The sequence below is a fragment of the Nyctibius grandis genome, chromosome 2 (genome assembly GCF_013368605.1).
Source record: "Nyctibius grandis isolate bNycGra1 chromosome 2, bNycGra1.pri, whole genome shotgun sequence".
NCBI classification, from domain to species: domain Eukaryota; kingdom Metazoa; phylum Chordata; class Aves; order Nyctibiiformes; family Nyctibiidae; genus Nyctibius; species Nyctibius grandis.
This window is the reverse complement of record NC_090659.1, coordinates 24,193,076-24,211,356: the sequence shown is the minus strand read 5'-3', so window position 1 is coordinate 24,211,356 and position 18,281 is coordinate 24,193,076. Positions and strand designations below refer to the sequence as shown.

The window sequence follows — 18,281 nt, the reverse complement described above, 5'->3', positions numbered from 1 at the left end:
CAGAGAAATCTGGAGCTGGTAGGGACTTCGGGATATCTAATTACCCTCTGCATGGATATGAGATCAAATAGGTCTCTAGATCTTCCCTGGTAGATACCTGATTCTAGTAAATAACAGCAGTAACAGGCATAATAAATCACCCTCTGCTTTCATACAGTGCCAAAAAAAGTGTTAGCAAGGTTTTGAAGTCACTTTACCTTGAAAACTGCATTTGAGGAAATCTAATGTCTCTCCATTCCCTCCCCTGAGTGGGAAATATAAATGTGCAAAAAAAATTGACCATCTAAAAGAATGATGACTATGATTGAAAAGGGAGTGTAAAACTAACTAGATTTTTTTTCTGTAGAACAAAAATGGGACTTTTGGGCAGCCTGCATGGTATTCTGTGATTCACACAGCTTCTGTAAATACGGCCAAAAGTGAGCAGTTCTAAAACTGTTTTCATTTCTACTTTCTAGCAGCAGAGCAAAAAATATCTGGTAGCTTCTGTATTGTATGAGTTGAGGAAGGGGGAGTCACTGATGGCAAGGTGGGTCAGAGGGATGTTTCTCTAGTGAGTTTAAACACTTGCACAGGCAGGCAGAAGCAGCTTCCCAGGGGAATGGCACAGAGATGCTGCCATGCAACATACTGCAGATACTTTTTTTTCTATCAGATTATTAATATGAGAGACACTTCATGCGCAGTGGAGTCTCTGTAGTTCTTTCTGTAGTTCTTCTTCCGTCTCAGTTCCATTTCTGTCTCTGTCTCTCTAAAAATATATATTTCAGAGAGTAAGGCTGCTTGTTTTCATGTGACGTTTTTCTTCACTGTTTAGTCACAGCCTGGCATCCACTGTATCTGTTCCTCCTCTTGCAAAGCAGAGGCTTAGCTTAAAAGGAACTGAGCATGTATTCAGACCTGTACCTGTCTGTGCCAAGAGCTCTTTTCATCAAGGAGTGGTTTGAACGTCTGCATGCTGCTCCTCAACTTGAAGCGGGAGTGAGCGTGCAGTGTACAGATCTTTTTCTGCCTCCTCAGTCTGCTGGATTGCACCTGTGATTGTTATGGAGTGTGCACTGCAGAAACAGGAGAGCTCAGGGGAAAATGAGAGAGGCTGCTTGATCTGAAGGAAGGTGCCAGGTTCAGTCATCACAAGTTGTGCAGGACTTGGAGAACACTGGACCCGTCTGCAGGTGTGCAGGGGGTGGAGATGGTTAGAAGTCACTATAGTCAGCAAAGAAAATTTGATGTTGTAGAACAACACTGAAAGGCCTCACCTTTTTATGTGGTCTGATGGAGGTGTGTGCAACTGCTTTTCATCCTGCTGTCAAGTGGAAAACCAAATAGGAAGTGCCGTTCCTTCAGACACACACAGTCCAACGACTTTTAAAGTCTGATTTTAGTTATGAGGACCTACAGTTTTTGTGGAAAGCCACAAATCAGACAACATTCTTCTGTGACAGTGTGCTGCGTTGCCATCAACACTTAAGGATTAACGTGCTATTTCTTCTTCACAATAAGAGGGGGGAAAAATGCACTTCTGCAGCAGTTTCTATTCTAGAGTGTCTCAAAGTGCTTCAGCCACTGGGTCTGTGAATCACTTCAGCCATCTGTTGGTAGAACAGCATCCATGCTTGGTGTTGCAGAGCAGACATGTTCCCAGCAATTTTGGACAGGAAATTTGTCAGAGTAATACCCTCTCCAACTGAGAGTGCAGAGAGAGGGCAGGCAGGATGTGATTAAGTTGACTGGAATTTGGCCTTGACACTAGGGATAATGCTGGGTTTTCCACAACGTTGGCTGCTTTTCAGAAGTGCATGAGGTAAGCTTAGGGACTTTTATAGATGAGTGATGAGGATTTGGCTGCATACCTTCTTTCAAGTTCACATCCCTTCACCCCCCACCTTTTCTTTCTTCAAAAATGAAAATACCCACCAATCTGAAGACCACCGTGTCAGGCTCTGCTTTAGCTTCATGGGAAGAGCAGCAATAGTACCATCAAGGTACTTCCTTTCAAGTTTTGGAGATGCTGGAGGGCATGGGAGTGGCAGGGAAAAGCTTAAAACCTGTTGCATAGATGATGTCCCACAGCATCTAATGGGGGTGGAGTGCCTGCAACTGAGATCACACCATCCTGAAACAGAGACATACAAAAATAAAATAGATCTATGCATGCCCTTAAGGTTTTTGGCAGAACACCTGCTGAGAAGGTTATAAAATATGTTTTATTGGAAGGTTCCTCAGTAGGTACCCAGTTTGCTTCACTATCTCAATAAGAGGAAAGGTTTTGTATCTATTGTCTAGTCCATCTTACGAAGTACCGCATATGCCAGTAATTCTGCTAATAGTTCATGTCGGTTCTGTCACACAGAAACTAGTTCTTGTTATCTTGCAACATCCTTGAGTCTTATTTTGAAAAAGTAATACTGCCTCTTCTCTACATAAGACTGTAACTACTTTTATTTACTTGCATCTATCCTGCTTTTGCAGGACACTTTCCTACTTTGACAGGATACCCCACAGCTTTGAATGGGTTGTTGATTGGACCTGTTCCAGCATCTTGACTTACAGATTTGATCCTGCCAGGAAAAACGAGCTTCTTAGTGCTGTGATGTACCAGTCAGACTAGGGACTAACATCAGCTTGAAGGGTAGTGTTTGTCAACTACTGCGGAGAAGAAAAGCCTCTGAAATTTTAGGCGAGCAAACTTCTGCAACAGTGCTGGAGAGAAGCAAGCCAGGTTTTTCTGGCTGTGATCCCTTTAGTCAGTTTTACCTGAGGTCAAAAAGACACTACAGGTGCAGCGTACCGAGTGACATGGCAGTCACTGTGTAGTGCTGTGTAGTGCTGTGTAGTGCTGCCTGCCTCAGTTAGCAAGTTGTACTGCTTGGCTTAGTGCAGGCCAAGAAAAGTTAGGGTGTTGGCAACCAGAAAGGGAAAGGGGAAAACCTCAGTGGGATGGAAAATCTGCTCACCTGCGAAGACCTAACACAGTTTCATTTACTTCACAGTGAACTAAGTGCCAAATCAAAAGCATTGCAACTGCAAATAGTAGAAGATGGAAAGTTGGATAGTAAGTATTAAACCTGAATTATTTTGTATGATCAGCTCGTGAGCATGGCTAAATGTTGACATAGGTCCTCTTTTAGTTCTACCCAGCTGTATAGCCATATAAGAAACTCTCAGATTCCTGAACCTGCGTTAAAGCGTAGATGTCTCATGCTGACTTGTCCTGGTACTGAAATCGGGTATGCCTCAAACATGGCTCTAGGCAGTGCGGGGGGAAGAACAGCTGTGGAAGGGAATCAGCTGCAAATAGCCAGCCAAATTTGTACAAAACGGGCAGCTTAGGGAAAATTTGTAAGTTTTGTGTTTTTAAACTCCATAAGCCTGCCCTTAAATTTATGTCCTAGAGTTGAAATCTGTGGAAAATCACGGAGTACTTGGGCAACACTGATTGACCTGGGTTAAGTGCTGTCTATGTACGCTGTTACTTCCATCAGTAATCATGGACAGAAGAGAGAATACACTGTTCACGTGTCTCTGTCCTCCACAGAGTTAAGGTTACAGAGAAGCCTTGAGTTTCTTTCTAGACTGTCAATGCCCTGAGTCTTCCATCTGCTGATAGCCTCATTTTTCAGCCTTCTAAACTTTTAACAGATCCACTGTGAGCAATTTTGGTTTCAAGTTAAGCTTTCCAGGTCTTTCTGTGGCTGAAGGGGAATCATGGGTGTTAATCCTAAATCCTTCCTTTTCAAGCCCCAGAGGCTGCCTGGCAATTATCAGGTATAAAACACACCGATTCTGATTATATTGGATTAAATATAAAACATGGGGGCTGAAACTTTTTTACTGCTTGATTCTGTTGTTGCAGTTTGCAAGTAGCCTTCAGCGGCAAGAAAACCCTTCGATTGAACTACTGCATTTGGTTTATTTGGAGAGAATCGTTACCTTCCTAGTGGGGTGTAAGGGGCGGGTGGGTGCTGAGACCAGAAAGCATGTTGAGGTGTTTGCGTGAGCTTTGTAAACTTGCTCCAAGTACTTCATTGCTTGGGCGTTATTGAAGTGATGACACGACATCATAAATTCTTCTCCTATACATTGCATGTTCTTTTGCTGATACAGAGTTTTGCTGTAGCTAGAAATAGTAACTGTGTTTCACTTCTGGGATCCATTTGCTTTTTCCTTCTTATGTCAGGTTTCAGGTGTAAAACAAACAAAAAACAAGCATTACTTTTTGGCACACAGCTATTTCTCTGTGTTTGAGTACTGTCAGTTATATTCAACTTAGTTCAGGAAAAAGTTGTTAAGTATTGGCCAAAGCTGTTCATACCCAGTGATTAAAAAAAAATGTGCTTTTATTCATGATGTCTTTGGCCAATAATTTATTAAGTAATAATATTTTATCTAAGCCACAGTTAATAAGTAGTACAGCCAAGTGAACTGTGTTTGATTTTTGTTTTTGGGTTACTGCGTTTATTTTTATTTTTAAATCTAGATATACAAAGTCGTGCAATACCTTGCATATGATCTGCGGTTATTTGAGGGATTGGGAAGCCAAATTTAGGCAAATGTTTTAAAAAAATTCTCTGATGTGGATGCTGGTTTTTATTTTTGACAAAAAAAAATGGGATCTATATACAGTCAGCAAATGTATATTGTTTCTTGCATAAAGTTTAGTCTTGCCTGTACTTGCGCATTTTTAGTAGTGGGTCTTTCAAACAATACCGGTAACATTCCACGTCCTACTGAGAGTGTAACTACCAACCTGATTTCTTGAAGAAAAAAGTCCCAATTGATTGCACTGTCAATCATCTTTCTTCCCCCCTATACCATCTTAGCTGTTCTTTTTCCAGAAATGTGAATAGAAAACTCAAAGTAGAATCATATTAGTAAGGAGAGAGCTGAGTAATGTGAATATAATATAGATCTCTATTTGTGTTTGAATTCTGCAGAAAACTAGGATTTCATCCCTGAAATTGTGCAGTAATTTTACTGACAGTTTACTCCAGTCTAGTGTAGCTAATAAAGTAAGGGGAGGAACAAGAGAACTGGTGAACTTGCACTGAAGATCAAATTAAGAAAAAATATTATTAACGATGCACCAGTTTACCAGGAATCCAGAGTATTCTCTGAAATGAAACATTAGGTGTTTTCTTTTCCCCTAAACATTCTGCTTATACAGGGAAAAATAATGGCCAGAAATAGTGGCAGATAAGTAATGTTTCAAGTCTCCATTCTTCCCTGTTGCACAGTATTAGGCCAGGTGAGGAACAGTTGTAAAATGGAAAAAGGTGTGAAAACTGCCATATTGCTGCCCCGTGGTGCAGAACCAGTTCTTGCAATTAGCTGCCTGTGTTCTTCCTCCTCCTTTCCCATCTTCTCACCGTTAAACGTACTGACAGCTCAGATGTGCGCTGATTTTGTTGATTTTATTTCTTCTAGGACCTTTGTCCGCAAAGGTGACTGTACTTCTAGACCTGTTCAGGAAACAACCTTCTGGCCAGCAAAGCTTTACACTGAACAGCAGGACCAGTGAGAGCAGCTCAGAGCCGGGGCCCGGGCTGGGATCCATAAGTGCAGAGGTACTACTGCGTTTGGGTGGTTTTACAGTGGATCGTTTACTTCAGGAAGTGCTTGCGAAGGCTAAGCCTGTGCTATGGACTGTCGCTTGCAGCGCAGTGCCATTTGTGGATGAGTTAGAGTAACGCATTCAGATTGCGTGGTAACACTTCACAGGGTATTTGTGTCTGTCAAAAGAATGAGCTGTTTGGCTCTTGAACGTTAGTGAAAATGTTAAAGGAGTACTAGCTGGAAACGTTAGTGTCCTTGCTTGACTGTGCTTCTAAGGTGACTTTTTTTTGTCTTCCTAGTTCTCTTTTATAGAACCCAATGAATTAAAGACGTGGCAAGTCCCTTCTCCAGTGCCAGCCCCTAAGATAGAAAAGGATCGAACTGTGATGCCTTGTGGGACTGTGGTCACTACTGTAACTGCTGTGAAAACCAAACCTCGTCTAGAAGGGAGATCATCTCCCCTGAGCACAGGTGAGGAAGTCCACTTCTTTGTGTTCACTCTTAGGGTTATCTGTGGAGAAGTTGGGTGGGCAGGATGTAGGGAAAGGACCAGGAGAAGCTGAGGGCAGCGGAGTGGGATGTAAGAAAAGGCACTGTTGTTCAGACTTCTCTGATGTGTTGGGGAAGGCAGTTTGTGTTCTTCAGAATCAGGTTTTTAATTTTCATGAAACCTTGTTCTTACAAGAGGAGTGGTTAATGCTCCATTTAATACACACTGTAAACCATCGTGGTAGAGTGGTAATGCAGAAGAGCTTCTTTTTGGTAGATGGTTTTCCACATGACAAAAGTATCAGACTCTTAGGTGTTTGCTGATGACAGACTACCCTGTGCCTTCTAACCTTGATCTGTATTATAATCTCTAGTGAGGACTGGTGTCACCTTGTGACAAAGTTGGTTTTTTTCAGCATGTCTTTCAGGAGTAGATTCTCTGATTCTTCTTGGGATAAGTATGAAAGTAGAACCGCTAAGCAGTCTTTGTGTGAAGTCTCACAAAGAGCGGCATTCTTTTAATTTGTTAAAGCAGATATTTTACTTAAGTGGGTGTTGTCTATCATATTACAGTAAAATGTTTAAAAACGATAAATTCCTACGCTTCACAGGTCTTTTGGGGTCAGGTTACCATAGAGAGCATGCATTGAGAATTTGTATTAAACAACTTTCTCAAACGGTTATGATTCGAACAGGCTTTAACATTGGTATAATAAATTCTTATTATTTTCATAATAAATGTCTTGAATAGTTTAAATAACCAAAAAACTTGGTCCTCAGATTCTCCTGTGAAAACTCCAGTTAAAGTAAAGGTGATTGAAAAGGATTTCTCTGTTCAAGCTATCCGTTCTCATGGTGCTCCAGTCAGCAAAACCTTATCGTCCTCAGATACAGGTAATAGAAATGTTCAAAGCCGCTAATGAGACTACGTCTCTCTCTGCTGCACATGGGATTAATGTAATCTTGTTAAAATAACAGCAAACCCATATGGCTACTGCCTTTCAACAGACACTGAGATGTTTACGTTAGCAAGTACTGTGGTTAGGGATATAGCAGTCTTTCAACAGAAGTCTGTTTTTAATTGGTGCTTTAAATTACTAGTTTTGAATAAATAACAATGAGCTGTGGTTTGGAGGGGGGAGGTGGCTGCAGAAAAGCCAGGCTCTCTTTTCTCTTACTTTTGAATGAAAGATTCCTCCTTCATAAAGGCATGGGGGGGACACTGCATGAAATGAAAACCCTGTGAGGCACAAGGCTGGACTGATGTAAGGAAGACTGAACTCTCTTCCTAGCCCTGCCACTGGGCTTCTTTGTGCTAATGCAAATACACAATCTTGCTGTGCCTGTTTGTCCACCTTCCCAAGTCACCTGGCATACAGCTGAAGTGGCATTGATAATAACTTTAATTATAAATTCACTTTGACTGTATTAAACCTGATTTTGACTCTGGGGCATTTTGCCTTTTCGAGTTGCAACTCTGACTCTTCAGCATATTTTTCAGTCCTGTGTGTGGTTGCCATTCAATCTTTCTGTAGCTCTGTAGGCAACAGTAACGAAAAATGTGACCCAGTCTAGCTGCAAATGGCACATGATCACAGAATCACAGAATCGTTTTGGTTGGAAAGGACCTTTAAGATCATCAAGTCCAACCATTAACCTAACACTACCAAGTCAACCGCTAAACAATATCCCTAAGCACCACATCTACTCGTCTTTTAAATACCTCCAGGGATGATGACTCCACCTCTTCCCTGGGCAGCCTGTTCCAATGCTTGATAACCCTTTCTGTGAAGAAATTTTTCCTGATAGCCAATCTAAACCTCCCCTGGCACAACTTGAGGCCGTTTCCTCTTTTCCTGTCACTCGTTACCTGGGAGAAGAGACTGACAACCTCCTCGCTACAACCTCCTTTCAGGTAGTTGTAGAGAGCAATAAGGTCTCCCCTCAGCCTCCTTTTCTCCAGACTAAACAACCCCAGTTCCTTCAGCCACTCCTCATAAGACTTGTTCTCCAGACCCTTCACCAGCTTCGTTGCCCTTCTTTGGACTCACTCCAACACCTCAATGTCTTTCTTGTAGTGAGGGGCCCAAAACCAAACACAGTATTCGACGTGCGGCCTCACCGGTGCTGAGTACAGGGGGACAATCACTTCCCTTGCCCTGCTGGCCACACTATTTCTGATACAAGCCAGGATGCTGTTGGCCTTCTTGGCCACCTGGGCACACTGCTGGCTCATATTCAGCTGTCCATCGATCAACACCACCAGGTCCTTTTCCGCCAGGCAGCTTTCCATCCACTCTTCCCCAAGCCTGTAGCGGTGCATGGGATGGTTGTGCTCCAAGTGCAGGACCCGGCACTTGGCCTTGTTGAACCTCATACAGTTGGCCTCGGCCCATCCATCCAGCTTGTCCATATCCCTCTGCAGAGCCTTCCTACCCTCAAGCAGATCAACACTCCCGCCCAACTTGGTGTCATCTGCAAACTTACTGAGGGTTCACTTGGTCCCCTGGTCCAGATCATTGATAAAGATATTAAAGAGAACTGACCCCAACACTGAGCCCTGGGGAACACCACTTGTTGTTGGACGCCAACTGGATTTAACTCCATTCACCACAACTCTTTGGGCCCTGTCATCCAGCCAGTTTTTTACCCAGCGAAGCGTACACCCGTCCAAGCCATGAGCAGCCAGTTTCTCCATGAGAATGCTGTGGGAGACGGTGTCAAAGGCTTTACTAAAGTCCAGGTAGACAACATCCACAGCATTTCCCTCATCCACTAAGCGGGTCATCTTGTCATAGAAGAAGATCAGGTTAGTCAAGCAGGACGTGCCTTTCATAAACCCATGCTGATTGGGCCTGATCGCCTGGTTATCCTGTACGTGCCACGTGATGGCACTCAAGATGATCTGCTCCATAATGTTCCCTGTCACCGAGGTCAGGCTGACAGGCCTGTAGTTCCCTGTATCCTCCTTCCGGCCCTTCTTGTAGATGGGTGTCACATTTGCTAATTTCCAGTCATCTGGGACTTCCCTGGTTAGCCAGGACTGCTGAAAAATGATGGAAAGTGGCTTGGTGAACACTTCTGCCAGCTCCCCTCAGTACCCCTGGGTGTGTCTAAGTGGTGTAGCAGGTCGCTAACCATTTCCCCGTGGATTATGGGAGCTTCACTCTGCTCCCCATCCCTGTCCTCCAGCTCATGAGGCTGGGTACCCGGACAACAACTCACCTTACTAGTAAAGACTGAGGCAAAGAAGGCATTAAGCACCTCAGCCTTTTCCTCATCCTTTGTCACCATGTTTCCTCCCACATCCAGTAAAGGATGGAGATTCTCCTTGGCCCTCCTCTTGCGGCTAATGTATTTGTGGAAACATTTTTATTGCCTTTTACGGCAGTGGCCAGATTAAGTTCTAGCTGGGCTTTGGCCCTTCTAATTTTTTCTCTGCATAGCCTCACAACATCCTTATAGTCGTTCTGAGTGGCCTGCCCCCTCTTCCAAAGCTCATACACTCTCCTTTTTTTCCCGAGTTCCAGCCAAAGCTCTCTGTTCAGCCAGGCCGGTCTTCTTCCCCGCCAACTCGTCTTCTGGCACATGGGGATGGCCTGCTCCTACGCCTTTAAGATTTCTTTCTTGAAGAGTGTCCAGCCTTCCTGGACTCCTTTGCCCTTCAGGACTGCCTCCCAAGGGACCCTGTCAACCAGGCTTCTGAACAGGCCAAAGTCTGCCTTCCGGAAGTCCAAGGTAGAAGTTCTGCTATCAGATCTGATGATGTGGAGTTCAGCTTTCTTTGTACAGATTTGAGTGCAGATGGGACAAACTGGAGATGATCTAGGCTGCTCCTAGTCAGAAGGCTTGCTGAGAGAGAGAAATGTGTTGGCCAAAAGACAGAAATCTGAGGAAGAGGATGAACCAATAACTGTGAATAGCTGTAATAGCACTTGAATCTTTCCCTACCTCTAGACTAAGAAATACTCCGATGACATGAAGCAGGATGGTATTATTAAGCCAATCTGGGAAATGTTAAGTTAGTGCTAGACTTCTGAGTTACCTGTCCTAACTGTTTATGATATTAAAGATAACAAAGCACTTACTGGAAAACTCATCTGAAGGCAACTTAGAGCACATTGATATGGACAGTTTTTCTTTTTATGGGAGTGCAGGGGAATTTCTGTGAAATGTTTATATGATACAGCAGGAAGAATTACTCATTAGAACAAAAGTTTAAGCCAAATGAAAGACATACAAAGGAGCATTTGGTATGGCAGTAACTTAGGCAGTAGTTATTACAAGCATCATGCTAAAATAGCAACAAGCGCTGTGGAAAAGATGCTGTGGCCTTGCTATAGGTCTAAGTGATGACAACAATAAGAATTAGCAAGTGCCATTGATGCTGTCCTGGATGCTCTCAGCTGTTCCTGGGGGCTTTGCAGTGGCTAGGGGAATGGAAAAGTAGGTGTTTATAATGAGTGTGCAGAGATGCGTGGGCATGCATACCCCTTGTGCGCTCATACTCATAAGTTCCAGAAGTATGAGAGATACTTGGTGCAGCGTAATTATTCAGGCCTTGTCTTTCATTGCGTTAATGTCACAGTAACAAAAGACACTGCTCAATTTAATTAACACTGGTGCTGCTCCTGCCTGTATTCTTTTGTTGTTAAAACTCTTATTAGAAAAGCCCACCTCAGACAATTAAATATGGAGATTTTTGTTTTGTTAACTTTCTTAGCCTTGTTTGTCCCTAAGCTTGACACATTTGATTAGCATGTATTTGCTGTGCCCAAAGTACTTTCGTACTAGATGCCAGAAATGGCCGTGCTTAAAAATAAACTTGTGTTTGTCACTAAAGAGCATTTTATAAAGAAGATTTTGTACTCCTGTGCAGTGTTTGGAGGCGAAAAGGAGGTGCACTTTACAGGCTTGGAGGCAGCCGATAAAGAGCAGAGTGACTGCCACTTTGCCTTCCCCATCCTATCATAGTGCCATAGCAAATCTGGAAATGCTGAGCAAGGATGTCTGGAAAAAGAGAAAAATAGCTACCTGAAGAAGTAGTAGCACATGCCAGCTTTATACCATGTTATAAATATGGCTCTTCATGACTCTGATACCTGACGCTCTACCCACCGCTTCTGGGTTATACTCACCGCAGTGCAGCAATGCATTGAAATAATAGGATGTTTTGGCTGGGCTTCCAAAATCTCCTGTGTGCTCAGGGCAAGGCTTTGTAAGTGCAGCTTAGGTACCTTTTCTCAAAACAGTGGATAACAGAATGGGAAGACAGGACTCAATAGCTGGGTAGTGAACTGGAAGATGTTTTGCTGTGCCTGGTGTTTATGCCATTTCTGCTAATTTCTTTGAATTTTAAGTCAAGAACAAGCTCTGCCTCTCTTTGCTCTGTTTTTTCCTGGTTTTCTTTCTTCCCTCTGAAATACTGCTCTCTTTTCAGAACTGCTGGTACTGAATGGCACTGATCCTGTTGCAGAAGCAGCCATTCGGCAGTTAAGTGAGTCTGCAAAGCAGAAGGTGAAGTCTCCTAGAAAGAAAAGCACCATTATCATATCAGGGGTGTCCAAGGTAGAGCAGAAAACAACACTTATATTTAATGCTTAGTACTGTAAAGTCTTTGCTCCACTGAGTGCGATGGTAACATGTGTTCTGCTGCCTCTCATTCAGCAGTCTCTGCAGGATCTAGGTCTGTGTGGCAGTTTGTTTCAATAACTGTTTCAAGTTAAGCCAAATCAGAGTGGGTTTGTTGGGGAGAGTGTTAGATTGTTAGATTTGACAGCCTGACTAAAAATGCATGGTGTCCTTGGATGGGAGTGGGATAATTAGGGATTTGGGAAAACCAGTTTAGGTGAGAACAGAGGATAATTAATCCTTCTCTGTGTTTTACCCATGGAGGGCAAATGCACAGAAAAAGTATGAAAGATTTCTCTATTTTTTTCAAAGTTGTTTAAAAAAAATCCTCTGAAAAACCTCCTGAAAAACCTCTGGGCTCTGTTGCAGAGGGAGGGCAAACAGAAGACTGTTTCTCCCATGGGGTATAGCATTCCTCCAGACTTTCTTCATCCACCCAGTCCCAGTCTCCCATCTGCTGCTTGGTGCCTGCCTGCAGGCTGCTGTGTGGACATTTGCTGTCAGGTTTTGCTGTTATGCACAGGTTGCTTAAAGAGCTCTGAGGAAAAGCCGAGTCAGTGGGCACAGATCTCCCTCATCATCACTGTGTTGTGCTGGGCGGGGGGAATGACGATCGGCTGCCACAGTGCCGGATGCATCTGCGTGGGAAATGGGGGCACTGGGCCTGCATGGATTTGTGTTTAGCTGATACAGCTGCCAAGAAGTCCTTCTACAAGATGAAATGCTTTGATGTTTGTTTTCTTAAAAAGACCGCAAACGATAGTCCATGCATGCTGATACTTCATTACAGCAGCACATGTAGGAAAGAGTCCCATTATTTGCAGTGAGGCCGGGGATAGGTGGGAGGCATGTACTTAATTTTTTTTTCAGTAATTTGGCTTTAACAACATGATTAAAACTTGGCTATATGCTCCCCTCCTTTAGTAGAGCTAAGGGAGCTTCAAGTGGCTTTCTGATAGCCCTGAGCAATATAAATAAAATTGTAAAGAAGAGAAAAGAACAGAATTTTTGCAGGGAAGCTTGTTTTTTTCCAGCAGAGTGACTTGTGTCAGTGTTGTCTCTTATTTTCACTGGCAGACCTCTCTATCTCAGGACAGTGAAGCTGCACTGATGATGGACTATGCTGCAGCCATGGAGAGCTCCTGCAAAGAAGTAGATCCACCCACTGTGGAGGAAGCTGTTGCAAAAGTCACCTCTGATGAAAAGCTATCATTAGGTGCTTCAGAAACAGTACCTGGTACTGATCCACAGCAAAGCGTCCATAAGGCTTGGCGTTTGGAGAACGGCAGCCAACAGTGGGACACCAACATGCTCTTAGACCAGACCTGTGAAGAAATATCTGGGAGCTCATTAAGTGTTTCAGAAACTGGGAGCATGAAAAAGTCTAAAGGTATGTGATCCTTACCTCTGCTTTAATGAATGACTACTTTCTCTACATAATGGATGAACACTGTAGTAGTTCATCCTTTCTTACTGTTTTTTGTCCTTAAACTCCTTGTGATTGTGGTGGTATTTGAAGCTGTCTTACTAGCAGCCCTAAAGAGTGTATCCTCTGGCTTTCTGAGCCAGGTCAGGCCCTCTTACGCTGCCTTCCATCAGGAGCCAAAGGGCTCACCCTTAGAAGTTGAAGGGCAGCTCACTAAGCCCAACTCAGTTATCTGGGAGAGAAATAACTAGCCACGTTGTCAGTTCCTCAGTGAAAACTGTGTTCTTGTAAACAAGGATTTGTGCTATATTAGCAGCCCCATTACTAACCTGAAAACGGCAGGGTTCCACGGTTGCTTTCTGAGATGTTCCTTCTCCTTCACATCTCTGAGCACAAGGCTCTGTCCTCACTAAAGCGTGTGTTCAGGAAGCACCCCAGTACACTCTCTCTTAACTGCCTTGTGAACAGTTTCTCCCTTTTCACTGATTTCATTAATACGTAGCTTGCTAAAGAGAATGGAATAAAAGGTAATTTAACAAGTAAATAAGGGGTCAGATCATTTTGCTTATGTAGTTACACACCTGGATAGCTGCAGTTTGAAAATGTCTTAGGATTCTTTGTGTTTCCTTTATAAACCCATTAACCTCTGAGGCTGTAGCACTGGTTTGTGACTACGTGGTAAACACAGGCTGTTAGGAAGTCTGACTCAAGAGCCAGTACAGTGGACTGTGCCCTGAACAGGTGGCACACCAGTCTCATGGGCTGCGTGCTGAAGTTGCAAAAATTGTTGTACTTCTCACCCATATCCATCCCTCTTTTGTTTTATTATTTTCTATTCCTTCCTTACCCAAAGATACTGTAAAACTGCTTACTACAAAACCTCAGTATATTACTAGATTATCATAATCCCCCTCACATAAGGCATACACTGGACCTCTTTGCCAAGACTCTCCCTTAGAGCATCAAGGTTTTCTGGCCTTCTCACAGCTGTATTGCTCCACCTGATAGATCAGGATGGTGCAGCAACAATCAATTTGACATAGATGGTCAGGCATTGGAAAGTTTTGGGTGTGTTTGGGGTGGGGGGTAGAGGGTTAGTAGTGATGGGATTTGTCTTATGTGGAGCCTGGAAAAGTTTAGGAAGCTGAATGAGATTTTGCAAAACCTCTGGACTCTTCTTTAACATGTTATTCTGAAACAAACAAGTGGAAGTTTGTATGTGAGCTGTTGTCTAGTTTTGGTTTTCCCTGTGCAGTATGTTGCAAAGAGATCAGGCTTCTAAAGATCCTGTTTACACGATGTAGTATAGGACTGCTAAAAAGCACAAAGTATCTCTAATATTAGAGAGTTGTCTCATCTTGAAAAAATATTTTTAAAAAACTGTCTCAAATCCCTTTCTTTATACAGAGATCTCTTCGTGGAAGTCTTGAATCTCTGCTTTGTCACAGCTGAGTAGCTTTTATGGGGTGAGACAGGAAAACATTTCAAGCCCCCTGCCTTCAGTTAGCTCTGAATAGTTCAAGGTTTCTGTTTTGTCAAATGATTTCTCTTTAAAAAAAAAACCCACAAAAACAAACACAAGAACAAAAAGCCCAAACAAAACTCAAACAAAGCAAACAAAACCCCTTCTGCTTTAAAAAGCGTTGTGTATGTATTAATGTCTTAAAGTTAGTACTTTTTTTTTAATGCTTGCGTATTTTTGGTTTTTTACCTTTCTGACTTCCTCTTTCTTACCCATTCCCTTTTATAAACTTAAGAGGACTACTATGCCAACCAGAATTAATTACCTACACAGTAAGTTATTTTTGTCTTTTTTTTTTTTTAAGAAAATGTAGCTTTACAATGGTACACTCATTGTGAAAACTGAAGGAAGACATAGTTTGGCACCCTTTTTCTTCCCCCCATCCATTTCTTTCCTCCTTCCAAAATTACCTTCCCATGCTCAGGTGTCTTAGCAGACGAGTCTGCTGTAACAAATCATTCTTCTGGTGGTCGTGCTGTCCAGATGGATCATGCAGAATGGACATCAGGGAAGGCCTGGAGGGGTGCTCTACATTCCTGATCTCTCTCCATCATGCCCATTCCTGTAGTATCTGGTTATCAATCAAAATCTGCTTATGCGAACCATGTGTGACGCCATAACTGGATATGCATATGCAGAAAGATTATTTTAAAACCTGCTGCTTACAGTTTTCTAGATCTCTTTTCTAGCCTAACTTGTAGAGCTACAAGGACTTCAGCAGGTGTTTACAAAACCACCTGCATACAAACTGTTTTGGAAGTTGGGAAGGAATGGAAAGAAGTGATCTCTGTTCATATCCTTGTAGATGTGGAAGGAAGTCTTCCTTCATTAACAAAAACGAGATTCAGAAGTGATCCTAGCCCCACAGGCATTTTCAGAACATTCTAAACTAGTGCAGAGGAGCCTATGAAGACCAGTCAGTCTGTACAGCATGCTTGACATGCTCTCTGCTTATCTCCTGGTGTTAGGGGCAGAGTTGGCATATGGATCCTGTTGTACTCGAGAAGTAAGCATGCAAATAGCGCGAGCATTGCCAAGCTTGTGATTTGCCCAACCCTGCCTTCTTAGCAGGGGTGCATGCTTCCATAGCAGCTGGAGCCACTGTCAGGCAGCACGTACCAAACTGGTTAGAGACTGATGGGTGGCAGCGGGGATGTGGCAAGCTTCCAGGTAGCAATGACCTCAGTACCTCTGAAAACCCAGGGAGCTTTCATGTTGGGAGGCTGCTGCTTGTGCTGAGCCTGTGCTGCTCCCAGGGAAGCACTGCCTGCTGTTTCTCAGCTACAGCGAGTTGTGCCAGGCTACCGGCACAATTTTTGCAGCATTCTTCGTTCGGTTCTGTTTCCTAGTGTAGGAGATCAGTCTGAATGGATAGGACTAAACAGCTGCTTATGGATAAACCCTTCTGTCCTGCTGCTTCTGTTGGCACAGCTTCAGCTGCAGCTGCGAAGACTGCTGGGCAGAACAGCTGACTGCTAAAACAAAAGCTGCACAGCAGCAAGGCCTCGTCAATCCCCCCCAGCCTTTGCATATTAACAACTGTCAGTATCATGGGGCTGAACGCTGTTTCTTTTATGCTGTTGACAACAGCTTGAAGTGGTACTGCCTTGCCAAAAAGATCAATCAGAGGGTGATGGGAAAGCAGTCAAGATTCAAATCCATGAGTTCCAGTTGCTTTCAGCTGACTTCTACTTCCATCCCATCATGCCCTGTGAGAAGAGTCTGAGCAGCAGCAAGACAAAAAATGCTGCAATATCCTCCCAGGTGCTGAGTGTTTAGTCCTTAAAATAGAAAGTAATAAACCCAAGCACATGTTTGTAACTGCTCTGGTCTGAACAAAGAAGCATCTGGCTGCGTGCAACGGATCTGCCATGAAATACCTATTCTGCAGCTGTTGCTGTGCAAAATGACACGCAGCCTGTGTCAAGTCCTTGGGGGACAAATACGTAATTCTAGCTGTTGCACAGTAGCGCTCGAAACAATTAGTCTGTGTGTTGCTTTTTGTATCTATTTGCAATGGGAGGAAAAGCAGACTCAAGACCGTGCTGCGGTCACAGGAATTAATAGCTGAACTGAGAAAGAATCCAGAAACCTGATAGCGGTGTGGGAACAAGGTGTGGAAGCTTTGCCAGGGAGATGGCTGTCCTCATGTACTAGTCTGACTGCCAGAAGGCTCCTGTGTTGGCTTGCTACCTGGGTCCTCCTTCGTTCAAATTGGCTCGTGCTGCTTGAACAACAACACTGCCTGATTCTGCACAAAACTGCTGCTATTTTAACATGGGGCTGATGTACTGACACCAGGCTGAGTGTTGGTGGTAGCTCGGAGTGGTGTCCCTGCCACCTTCAGCCAAGCTGCCTTACACATCAGGCGCACGTGCACACATGGAAAGGAAAGGTGGAATTTTGCAGAACGGTGGCTGCAAGAACAACCCGAGCTTGCAAAGAGAGAAGAGTACTGGTGGCTGGTGTTGGCAATGTGAGTCCCGAGTCCCCGGTGAGATGATAGCTGCAATTGCCTTGTCTGCATAATAGGTTTGACATGGGATCAAGGGAAGGAATACAACAAAATAAAGCAACTTAATTTACTGCAGAAGGGATTTGAGCAAATGTCTGAACCTGTTGGAAGCAGATGTAATATTATTTTCCATCTGCTTGTAGTGAATTGCTATTCCTAACAGGATTTTAAAATAGCAAATGCTTCGTGATTGTTACTCTGGGTGGTGCTACCGAATTCGTATAGAATACATGCTGTCTGGCTTGTATGGGCCTACTGCATGCAGGTTGACTGCCGGGTACTGTTCTCCTGCACCAACAGTGTCCTTTGCCTCAAATTAAAATGACACCTTCATGTTGTGCATCACAGGCTAATCTTTCCTTTTCAGCTCCTTTGATCTCTGAAACAACAAACAGTAACATTACTTCCTCTATTTCATTCCTTTTATAAAACACTGTGTACTTTCATTGTATTGGAAAGATTGGATACGCCTGTTTGACACGTGAGAACCCAGTGTACAACCCACACCAAATGCTGTGCATGTGTATGACCACCAACGTAGCTTTCAGAAGAGCATTTGAAATGAAGTGTAAGGAAGGAGACTTCTACGAGATCTGTGGATTGACTTTGGAAGCTGAAATCAGAGGATTAAGATTTGAATCCTCATAGGCATGTTTCACAGTAGCTTTCCTTCCTTTTCAACAGCATCATTTCTGAAAGAACTGAAGGAGAATTCCTTTTTTCTTTAGTGCTCCTCTAGCAATGTATGTGAGCTCTTCTCTCCTGAACATTTAGTGTGTATGTATGCATATATCTAGAACTACCACAGTCTGTCATGATTCAGTTTGCATGGTACTTGCATGGAATGAGGAGAAGCAGAGAAATACGTACTTCCACGGAGTCTGAATTTCTCGGTGGTGTTCAGCTGGGAGACAGCTGGATCAACAGTGGGGCAAGGAGGATTCAGTAGCATGTAGTGTATGTATGTGTGCCTCTGGCTGAAAGCACGACAATTGCTCGTGTTTGCCAGTATCTGAAATCACTTGTTCCAAGGTGGAACTTGTACTGTTGTATGGCCTCTAGGTTACAAACCATCAATATTCTTGCTTTAGATTCACCACGTTCTTAGCTTTCTAACATTGCTTGAATAGTTACCAGGGTGA

At 43.4% G+C, this 18,281-nt stretch overlaps 1 protein-coding gene across 3 annotated transcripts in view; it reads left to right on the top strand.

The window, feature by feature from the left end:
* The window catches only part of C2CD2 (C2 calcium dependent domain containing 2), a 44,851-nt gene that overhangs the window by 21,670 nt on the left and 4,900 nt on the right, over nucleotides 1–18,281 (top strand). Inside the window, exons 8-14 of one of the 3 annotated variants that reach the window (XM_068395241.1) lie at nucleotides 2,994–3,055; nucleotides 5,428–5,567; nucleotides 5,856–6,027; nucleotides 6,826–6,939; nucleotides 11,486–11,613; nucleotides 12,754–13,066; nucleotides 14,860–14,896. In XM_068395241.1, coding sequence (XP_068251342.1) covers nucleotides 2,994–3,055; nucleotides 5,428–5,567; nucleotides 5,856–6,027; nucleotides 6,826–6,939; nucleotides 11,486–11,613; nucleotides 12,754–13,066; nucleotides 14,860–14,885 — 955 coding nt within the window. In that variant the 3' untranslated portion in view covers nucleotides 14,886–14,896. The remainder of the gene's footprint in view (nucleotides 1–2,993; nucleotides 3,056–5,427; nucleotides 5,568–5,855; nucleotides 6,028–6,825; nucleotides 6,940–11,485; nucleotides 11,614–12,753; nucleotides 13,067–14,859; nucleotides 14,897–18,281) is intronic. The other 2 variants (XM_068395240.1, XM_068395239.1) reach the window with 2 other exon arrangements.